The sequence below is a fragment of the Cavia porcellus genome, unplaced genomic scaffold (assembly GCF_034190915.1).
Source record: "Cavia porcellus strain 051 isolate PalLab524CR breed Dunkin Hartley unplaced genomic scaffold, mCavPor4.1 scaffold_5, whole genome shotgun sequence".
In the NCBI taxonomy this organism is placed as follows: Eukaryota; Metazoa; Chordata; class Mammalia; order Rodentia; family Caviidae; genus Cavia; species Cavia porcellus.
In genome coordinates this window covers 1689531-1700510 of record NW_026947488.1, presented here as the reverse complement: position 1 = coordinate 1700510, position 10980 = coordinate 1689531, and the positions used below count along the sequence as shown (strand labels likewise).

Below are 10980 nucleotides of genomic sequence, written 5' to 3'. Positions count from 1 at the left end.
AACTCACTAACCACACACTCTGCCTGAGTCACACCCCAGCCCAGAGGGACCAAATCTAGAAGTACCCCGAAGTGGGTCGAGTGCTGTTCTGCACAGAACACTGAGTTTCTTCTGGAGACACTGTTATAGGGGCCCCACCAGGCCTTGGGCAGATGGCACTGGGTGCACACAGACAGGACCCCACGAAGCTCACTGACACCGCCTCAGTGAGTGGCTTCCTGCAGGAATAACCCCACCTCTGTAATCCATGCCTACAGGAAAGAAAGCCGTGTCACAGGCCTCAGGTAGCACCAACAAAGGAAGGTTAAAGGGAGACGTAAACTTCCCAAGTGCTTCACTATGCTAGTGACTGACACGCACATTCAGTCCACCTGGAAATTGTCCACTTCTGTCTTTGAAGGCCACTGGCCATTGGCAGACATGCCAGGTACGTTCAAGAGGGAACCAGGTCAGCCCAGGGCCAGAGGCATTGCTAGGTCAGCCCAGGGTCTAGGAAGTGGCCCCCCCAAACTTCAAAGATCAGGAATTGGGCAGCAGCCTCTGCCCAGGTAGAGCCTGGTTGTGAGGGGACCCAGCTCAGGAAAACCCAACTCGGGCAGGACACAAGGGTCCAAAGTAGAAAGCATGTGGACAAAATGAAGGGCAGTTATTGTAAACCTCTCCACACTGTGGCTACAGCACCACTTAGTGGACACCTGATAGGGTTAGAAAAGCCAGTGTTCATGGTGACTAAACCCCTGGGGTGGGGGTGGGAGGGGCGGGGCAGGGCTTCTCTGTGGAAGGAAGGACACTGCTCCTCCCAGATGCCTTAGGACAGACAGCCTGGGTCTAAACACTCCCTGAGGATCCTGCTGGAGCCACATTCAGGGGATTTATCTCTCCACCACTTAGGCCCCACAGCCTCTCCCCTGAGCACAGCCCACCTCTTACCTCTCCCTCTGCCTGGCTCAACTGGCCTGCCCTACGGGGGGCTCCCTAGTGACCTCAGGCAATGGACAAACATTCCACCTCCCTTTAAAGGGACAGGACCACCCAGGCCTCAGGGTCCACTCTGACAGCCACAGGAGCCCATCACAGTCTCATCAGGACCTACATGTGGTCATGGTCAGAGTTCCCCTCCCTATCCCCACTTCAAGGGTTTGGAAACTACCCAGCCATGGCAGGGTACATCGTAACCTCTCCTGGAGGCTTGGGAAAGGATCATGAACTCCAACCTGGCAAGACGCTGTTCTCAAAGCAACAGCCCCAGAGAGATGGCCGAGCGAGAGCAAGGCCCTGGTGGTGCAACCCCAGTAGTGAACAAAACAAAACAAAACACAAAGAAACCAAACAAGACTTGAGAACATACGCCTCAGGGGCACTTGAAATAAAGATTGTACTTCACAAGGCCAAGCATTTGTAAAAGTGAAAATAAAACTAGAAGCTGGGGTTTGGGCTGGGGTGATAAACCCCTCCGGGCTGTGTCTGGCTGGACTCGCCTGCAGCTGCGGGGGTCTGGCTGCATCTCAGGAGCAGGCTGCAGCCGGACATCACATCTCCAAGTGGGGCTCGTACACCCCGTGCTGGGTGAAGGTCGCTGGAGGAGCCGCAAGGCTGGAGCCAGTAGAGCTTGTCTGCGAGGGCAGCTGGGTTGGCGTGGCTACCACAAGAGCGCACGGAGTAGGCTTTGCCCAGGGTCTTGGGGTAAAGGAGAGGTCAGGCACGGGGGCGGGGAGTATGCAGGAGGGGTTCAGTTAAAGCTAATGGGGAGCCTACAGTGTTTCTCTAGAGATGTTGAGGAAGCTACTCAGAGGTGATCTGCATCCAAAAGCTTCGCAGCTGGCGCAGGATTAGGGTTTCACCAGCCTTCTGAGGTGGGAGCAGTCTGCAGGGCAGTCTCCCCAGGAAAGGCAGGAGGGGGCGCTTCCAGTCACCTGGTACTTGGCACAGGGCCTGCGGAGGTTTAGGGAGGTGGCTTCAATGTCTGCAGCAGAGCTCTGTGGGTGCTGACACCTGTGCCCCAGGACGCCTCCCTGTTGTCCTTGCTCTGAGGTCTGATTTGCTGTTAGCTGGGTTGGGAAAGGGGCAGCCAGAGCCTAAGCCTGGGGGTGGGGGCAGCCCAGCCCAGCCCAGCAGTTTCTGCCCTGGGCAGGGCCTGGACACAAGTGCGGCTGAGCAGCTGAGGGCTCCCCGTGCTGCCGGCAGACGGCGCTCAAGGGCGGCCGAGAGCTCCGCTTTGGGTGAACAACCAAGGCCCAAAGGCCACCTGCACAGCCGCGGTGCAGCCCGCCACGCCTTCAGCGCCTCGGCGCCCCGGGACAATTCCTGGACTTGCAAGGCGAGCCCGCGGGGGTCCCCGCAGACTCCAGGTCACGCAGCGCTGAGTGCAGGCCCGCATGAAGAGGGGGACCCAGGAGCCCCGGCCTGCACCCGAACTCCGGTGTGAGGCCAAGTGAAGACCTGACACAAGAACTCTCGGTAGATATTTATTCTGCTTCAAGTAACAAAACCTATGAAGCCCTGTGTTCAATGTACAGTGATATAACACTCTGAAATACAAAATAACAATGTACAGAAATTCCTATCAAGTAATCCTAAAGAAACACACTTGATTTATACATGTGTATTTAACTAGAAAAATTTACTTTATAATGTTAAAAAAAAACCTTTCCCATCATGTTACATGTTGGAACTTGACCCCTATGAATGTAATTTAGCCTCCTGATGCTTGGTTTCTAATACCAAACATCCCAAATTTCTAAATTCTTGAGGTTTCCTTAACTTAAAAATCTGTGCTATAAAGTGAAAAATCTGTAGTGAAGTACAATACAATGGAAAAGACTCCGAAGAACAAATGAACCTCTCTAATTTTATATCTGGGAAATTAAGTTTATGAAAATATAAAAAGGATTATCAAAGTGTATTTGTACAGTCAAATAAGTTAACCAGGCTTTCTCTGCTCCATGTCAGAAGTACCTGAAACCGTGTCACAGCCATACAGCACTGCATTTCGGAGAATCTAGTTCGTCATTTTTGAATTAACGATGTATCACTCTTGTCCTGCTCAAACTTTGTACAAGCATGCACCATCCCCGTGGCCAACGCACACCGACGACGCCGGCAGCAGCCCCGCCGGGGAGCTCGTGCCAAGGGCGCGCCGGGATCCATGGGATCCGTGGGAGGGCGGCTCGCGGCAGCGTCTGACGTCACGCTCCTGCCTGGCTTCGCACCCCGCACCCCGCCGCGGGGCGTGAATAGCCCTCCCCGTCCTCGTATGGTAAACTTGCTGGTCTCCTCTTTAAGCTGGTCAAACTGCAACATTTCAATAAATTATTTCAAATGCAACAATGTCTGCAAGGTAGATGTTGCTTTAAGTTGTTTTTGAAAAAAATTGAAAACTAAGAAATGTATTTTTGTCTCTGAACTGGAATTTGTAATTTAAATCCCTTCATGCTGAAGTCAGGATGAGTGTGTAACTTTTGGGTTTCTCCTCCCTGCAAGGGAGCTACTAAGACTATCCTCCCAAGCCGGGCACACGCAGGCTAGCACACCCAGTGACACTGGCCAGGCCAGTCCCACAGACAGCTCCAGAAACACGGAGACGGACGAGATGCTAGCAAAAGTATGGCTCTAGGTCCACTGAAATTCCCTTAGAACTGACAACAGTCAAGTTATTGGAAAATATAAACTGTAATCTGAAAAAGCAATATGCTTTTGTAGGTATTTTTCCATTTCTGTCATTTTAAATGGAAATACTAAGTTCTGAAGTTGTTTTCTAAAAAAATCATCAGATAAAGATGAAACTCTGTAAGAAATCACTATATACAAAATTACAGTAACTTCAAGTCCAGGTTGTTCTTCCGGCACGTGAGCTTGTCAGCACTGTCCGAGCAGCTCTGCAGGTCTGAAGACCGAGGCTCTGGGGCCCAGCACAGGTGCACAGCCACCACGGCAGCTTCCTCGCCCCAGGCAGGGCCAGGCCCGCGCCTCAGGCCTGGGCCGAGGCGCCACCTGCCTCCGAGGCCCTGGCGGCCTCCGGCTTCGGGTCCCGGGCACTCTCTTTGCTCTTGCTGCGGTCCTTGCGGTCCCGGCCTCGCTCTCGGTCCCGGGCCCTCTCTCTGTCCCGCTCCCGCTCCCGGTCCCGACTCCGGGACCTGTCCCGCTCCCGCCTGCGGTCCCGGTCCCGGTTTCGGCTCCGCTCCCGGCTCCGGTCCCAGTCCTTGGTCCGCTCTCTGTCCCTGCCCGGGTTCCTCTCGCCGCCCTTGTCCCACTCGCGGCCGCAGTCCTTGTCCCGGTGCCGCTCCCACTCCCGGCTCCTCTCCCAGTCTCGCTCTCGGCTCCAGGGCCTGCCTCGGTCCCGGTCCCGCCGCCTGTCCTCGAAGGGGCGGCCCTGCCGGCTCTCTGGCCCTGGGGCTTCGGGCTCCTCCACAGACTTCTCTTTGGGCCCAGCTTCGAACCGTTCTCTCTGTCTCCCTTCAAAAGTCGGAGTCCTGTACTCGTGGCCTTTGCCCTCCCGGAAGTCGGCCGCCGCGGGCCACTGTCCATCAGTCTCAGGGCCCTGTCCAGACTGAGTGCCAGGAGGCAGGGCCGTGGGCCCAGCCTCGTCCCATCGGTCCTTCCGGTGCTGTGGGGGGTGGCTGGGGAGCTCCAGGAGGGGCCTAGGGGATGGCTTCATTGCCTGAGGGGACGGGCCTGGAAAGTGAAACCGTGGTGGTGGCTGCTCGTTTTTTTCAGAAAAGGGTGCGGAGACCCTTGGTCCCCCGAATGGCATGGGTGCTGGTGTCCTCTGACCTGCGAACCTAGGTGGCGAGTTTACCCTCTGCTCTTCAAACTGCTGAGGCGGAAGGCCTCTCGGCCCCGGCACAAAACCTGGGGCTTGGCCTCTGGGTCCATCAAACTGACTGGGGTGGGGCCCCCGGGCACCTTCAAACTGACTGGGATGGGGCCCCCGAGGGCCCACGAAATGGCCAGGGGGTGGTCCCCTCTGGCTGCCGAACTGAGCAGGCGAGGGTCCTCCTCGGGCACCCTTTAGCTGGGTCAGGAGAGGCCGTCTTTGGCCGCCAAATTGGAAAGGGGCAGTGCCCCTGTTCCCCATAAACTGGGCCTGCTCTGGTCCTTCACATTGGGCAGAGGCGCCCCCCATGTCCCCATACAGGTTGTCCTGGAACTCCCGTTTGTCCCCGTGGGGATCTTTGTGTTCTTCAAACTGGGCTGGTGTTCCTACTCGGGGGCCCAGGAAAGAGGACGAGGGGCCCCTAGCTTCCCCATAAGATGGTCCATGTTGCCCCAAGAATAATGAAGGGATAGGTGCCTTTTGGGCCCCAAATCTGGCAGGGGGCGGAGCTCTTGGCCCATCACTGTTCGGAACCACGTTATCTTCTGGAAATGGAAGGACTGGTCCCCTAGGTCCTGGGAAATTTGGGCCATGAAGTCCAGACATCCCAAAAGAGCGAGGAACTGGTTCACGCTGGCTCGGAAACGGGGGCTGAGGGGCCCCTCCCTTTTGTCCAGCCTGGGGGTAAAGAGCAGGACCTTCGCCAGGCCTGGACAGTGGCTCTCTGTCACCCTCTGTGTCAGTGGCTGTGCTGTCACTCTTGCCAGCACCCTGAGTGTTTCTTGGGTCCTCATACAAGGAGGGGCAAAGAGACTTTTCCTGAGAAGTAAACACCAGACCTGAGAAAGGCTCTCTTCCTCCAGCAGGATTAAAATTCTGCACGTCGTTCTGCAGAGTGAAGCCAGGTTGAAAGGCAGTGGTTGGGGGTGTGGGCAGCAGCACCCTCCGGGCAGGTCTGGCCACGCAGTCTCCGGCTGTGGGGGGGTGGGCATTCTCCAGGGGCTGCGGGTTGGGGTTTCCGGGATGCTCGAATCCCTGGCCATCCTGCTTGGCTATCAATGCAGTCTTTTCAGCTGCACCCCAAGGAGCTGCCACCAACTGCTTTGATTCCTGGGCTGCTGCAGGAGTCTGCACTGATGGGGCCCCACAGGGAGCCTCCCGGGGAGGTAGGGTGCCCTGCACTCCTGTACTGCTGACTGCTGGGGGCCGGGGGAGGGGCTCATTCTCGCTGCTCTCCGCAAGGCGTCTGGCCTGCCGAGGGTCTCTACTCTGTCTTGAGTCGGAGGTTTGGTGCGTCCCAGAGACTCCCTGACTCTGGTCTGGGGTCTGCTGCTCCTGGGGGAACAGCTCTGCCTTGGCCAGTGATGACTTTGGAGGTGGTGACATCAACGCATCGGACACAGAGAAATGTGCCATGGAGACCCCCACAGCCGCTCTCTGCTGCCGGAGAGCTTCTTCCTGCTCCTCCAGCTGCCTCTTCTGCTCCTCGATCTGCTTGTTTAGTTCCTCCAGCATTTTCTGCTGCTCAACCAACGAGGGCGTGGGCCCGTCGGTGGTGTACTCCGCAGGCCTCTCTGTGGAGCTGCTCCTCATGTCTGCACACATCCTGTTTGGCAGGTCGTCAATGGTCACTTTGGCTTCCTCCAAAATTGTCTCGTCTTCAGGATCATAGGCCACCTCTTCCTTCTCGCTCACGTCCAGAGCCTTTTCCACATCTTGACAGGTCCTTGTCTCCGGAGGTGGAGCATCAAAGGCTCGCTCAGGGTCATATTCTTCTTCAGGGTCATAGGGCCTGTCATCTTCCTCCTCCTCCAGAGCCTTATCTTTTGAGAACTGACCGAACTGCTGCACGATGGGATCTAACAGAGGCGCAGCCGACCCACCATCTTCACCCTTGGCTTTAGAATCCTGCTGTGAAGGCAGACTGGGCCCAGCAGGGTCTTTGCCCCGGGGCTCAAATGTCTTCTTCTTTCCAAAGAGAGTCTGCAGGATGTGCTCCAGCGGGGTGGCTGTTTTTGAAGCTGATGAAGTGACAGGAGAAGCTGAAGCTGCTGTGGTGACTGCTGCTGTAGAGGCAGGTGCAGCAGCACTGCTGGTGGCCACTGGTGTGAGCGATGACAGCGTCTTCAAAGCTGGGGGCTCCGGAAGCGGGGGTGGGGGTGGAGGGGAGCTGGGGGGTGTGGTGCCCACGGCTGTGTCTGCAGCATACAGCTGGTACTTGGGGGGCTTCCTCTCGGACTGGGAGACTGCCGGGCCCTTGGGACACACTGGGACATCCGTTTCCTCCGGCTGAGGTCGGGCCCGCTTCTCCTCTGTCTTGTCGGACTCTCCAGCATTTGAAGGCCGTTTTATTTTTTGACAGATGACTAACCCAAGGATTATATTTGGTCGTGGTGATTCAAGACCTGAAAAACAAAATATTTGTGAAGTTTTAGAATCTAAATTCAGTTTTTATCCTTCACATGTGAATTTTATTAAGGGTTCTCCTTTAATAGGTAGATGAAGAGATTCAGGTTTGAGAAGACCAGATGATTCCAGTCCCCAAACCTACTAGCACACCTGGCCGAGCCTGACAGCAGGCCAGAGGCACCCCAGTCACAGATATGAAGGGCTCAATTCCTGAGAAGATTCATACCACCCTCAGGGATTAGCTGCCTGTTTTTAAGTGAACAGTACTAACGTGGCAGTTCAGACATGGAAGGCCACATGCAAACAGCTGTCATGTTTACAGAGATCACAAGGATACATGGACAAGGACTGTATGCGGTACTGAGATTTTTGTTTGCTTTTAGTATCGAGAATTTAATTTAGGACCTCCCATGTACAAGGCAAGTGCTCTGCCACTCAGCTACATCCCTGGTGCTGTGCTGGGACATTTTAAACAAAATCTGACCTGGCCTCTTTATTTGCCCCTTGGTAGGTATCAGGAGATGAGCAATCAGTTTTGTCTTTGATTCATGACTTGCAACACACAAATAAAGCTAAAATACTACTAAGTAAAAGCTGTTCAGAAAAAAAAAATTGTCAGAATTATAATGGGAAAAATGAAGTTGTTTGAAATGGCTAATTTAAGAAAAACATTCAGTGAGCATTAACCCACGCTCGGGCCTTTCTAAGTACAGAGAGTTGTGCTTACTTGAAACACCAAGAAATCAGAACTGGGCGGTAAAGACCACGTCGTAGGGAGGAAGCACGGGGAAGGCGGGAGCCCAGTTTATTAAAGGTAATCGGGATTGTGCCAAACATTCCGGGTGGCGGTTACTTAGGTTAGGAAAACCCATCGTACAGTAATGATCCCCAACCCCATACTCAAAAAGAAACCAACACAAAAAGAAGGACGAAAGAGCCACATCGCGAGCAGTAATGTAGGACACAGTGACACAGAAGAAACAGAAAGCGGCCTTCAGCAGCATGGACACATCTAAAACTGTGTATCTGATGTTCAACTGACTTAACACTGCCATGGAGACAAGAGTATCCAGAGATTTTTCCTTACAACTAAAAGCAATGCTAGAAGCTGAGCATGATGGCATGTGCCAGTCACTCCAGCACTCTGGAGGCTGAGGCCAGAGGCCAGCCTGGATTACGTCGCAAGGCCCTGTCTCAAAGGAAACCAACACTCTAGATTTTCTTCCTGTTGTGATTTTAAAGATGGCCATGAATCATTTCCCATAGCTGTCTTTGGCTGCTACTGTGCAGTTGTAACTGTGGATGTTCAATGTTCGTAATGCCAAGAAGACACTCACAGCCAGCCTGAGCACACCATGGGGCTCCTCCTCTCCCACACCTTCAGAGGAAGACCAGGTGGGGCGGAGGGGCACCAGCCCCCCCCCCCCAGAGGGGCTGCTCTCTCTGTGAAGGCCTCTTACAGGCCTTGCTCCTTCACGTAAGAGCTGGGACGAGGTCTGCAGCGTCATGTGACAAGGCCCTTGCCAGGGTCCTTTCACCAGAGAAACGGGAATTGCTTCAGAGGAAAAGCTGAGCAAGGGAGCCACAGAATCTCGTACGACAGGCACGCCACACTTAACGTCACACCGACTTTTCCACACAGCAACTGTGAAATGCAACCCACGAAGGTCATTTCCTAACAGCCGTGAATGGAAGGTATTGCAACTTCAAATACTATTTTACTAACAGCTATTTACTTACTACTTTATTTAACTCTGGCTTTGGGGTATGTTCAGTTGTTAAACTGGCTATTAAGGTCCTTCTAACAAAGGCTCAAAAGACCATAGGACTTGCAAGAGAAGATTGGAGTGCAGAGCAATCAAAATTTAGGGCCTCAAGCTGAGATTCTACCACAGGTCAAGCCCTAAAATCTGACACCAGAAAAGAGGACAAACAGGCTCTGCGGGCTGAGGTGGGAGGGGAGGCACAGTGCACAGCAAGAGGTGGGGCGTTGGCGTGCAGCCCAGGACAGATCAGTACCAAACACCTGCCCTCAGCTCTGATGCAGCGTGCTGCCTCACTCCTTAGAAAGCTCCGTAACAGGCTTGCACCAGGGTACAAATCAAGTCTCGGGGTCACTGCTGGGCATGTGGTAGACAGCTCTCTCTGTGAAACCCAGAAGACAGCCTCTGCCCTTGGGGAGTGCGTCTCTATCACCTTGGTTCAGTGACCTGTGTTTCCTGGATGAAATGTGGAGTCCTAGCCCAGGGAATTTCTCTATATTGCATGATCTCTGAAGTCGTGGTCCCCATAGTAAGGCGACTGTTCTGTGACTTCTTATTTACACTAGTATTGAGCAATGCAGATGTTTGGAGGTTGGTACCAACCAGCAGCTGGCCTTCTGGAATGCTGTCACCTCTCAACCATCCTAGACATGCGGTGCACGGGCTGATCAAGCTCTGGACAGGACAGTGTGCTTTTATTTCCCTCCCACTAATGGGCCTTGAAGACTGAATTGAAACTGGGCTGTCCCATGACAGACACCAGATTCTGAAGGACACCCTTACCACCTGACTCAGGTATTGATGCCACTGTGACTCCAGGAGTATCTGAAATAGAGCAAGCACCCTGGGAGCAGCTTCTATTTAAGAAATACAACTCACGTATCAATAATCTTGAGAGCATCTTTGGGGAGAAAAGGAACAAGTGTATTTGAAGATGTCTCACACTGCCCTGAGAAAATGTCAGGCAGGAAAATGTCAAACCAGGTCAGAAGGTCACCTGGGTCCACCCAGCTGTGCCCTGCACTGGGGGAGGGGTAGCAGAGGCCCGTTTCCCAGGGCTCACTTTCTAGGCTTGCCCCACTTCCATAGCTGCCATGGAAGCACGCAGTGCATCCTAAGACCAGCAGCCGCACTCACGGGCTGCAGCTGAGACTGAGCGTGGATGCAGTCAAGGGCCAACACCGGCACAAGCACACGTGCCAGCTCATCTTTCTCTTGAGGGCTGTTGTGGGCTTTGTAAGTGGCAAGCAGGAAACAGGAAGCAACTACCTACTGGGATACTGAGGGAGCAGCTGCAGATAACGTGTGCCCTCCTCCATTTCCACAAGGGACAAGGGATGTGCAACAGGGACCTCCTGTTTTCCTTCAGGATGTGGCACGTGTTCCATGGCCGGTGTATGCAAATGAGCCCATTAAGGGCCACATCTGCAGCCCTGGAGCCAAAGGGTGTAGGGCTCTAGTTCCAGATGCAGTGGTCTTAGGCCAGACACACAGGAGAGAGAGGCCAAGGACAAGGGTATAACTGCCAAGGTGTGTGCCACCTAATCTCCTGGGACAGGCAAAACTAGGACCTATACCCAGATGAGTCAGCGGTAAGCTGTGAGCGCATAACACGACCAGGAGAGAAGGCCTCGCTTCAGACACTGGGCAGTGGCCCTGAGAGCCCACCAGCATCACACGTGAACTAGTCATCAAAATGAGGACGCTCCTTCTAAGGTCTGCATCTGCCAGAAGAAAACCTTTATGCTCGCTGGAACAGGAGTTCTGTAGAAGTTAACGAACAACAGATGTAAGTATGATTTGGCAAACATGGGGAGGGGCACTATACTTTTCCCAACATACCAGATACACATGTAACATCCCAGAGCCCTCCTTTTCCATTCTGAATCCCCAAGGCCTGTAAAAAGCCACTGGCCCAGTACATGTTTCAGGCAGGAAGGCACTGTCCTTCTTCCAGGTCCTGTTGCAGGAGATGCCTGCAGCAGGGCAGCCCAC

General features: G+C 54.0%; 1 protein-coding gene across 4 annotated transcripts in view; it reads right to left on the bottom strand.

The window, feature by feature from the left end:
- Positions 1-2452: 2452 nt before the first annotated feature.
- Positions 2453-10980, bottom strand: part of Dido1 (death inducer-obliterator 1) — a 54848-nt gene continuing 46320 nt past the window's right edge. For all 4 annotated transcript variants that reach the window (XM_003462811.5, XM_005000387.4, XM_013144638.3 and 1 more), the window contains exon 16: positions 2453-7218. In XM_003462811.5, coding sequence (XP_003462859.1) covers positions 3968-7218 — 3251 coding nt within the window. In that variant the 3' untranslated portion in view covers positions 2453-3967. The remainder of the gene's footprint in view (positions 7219-10980) is intronic.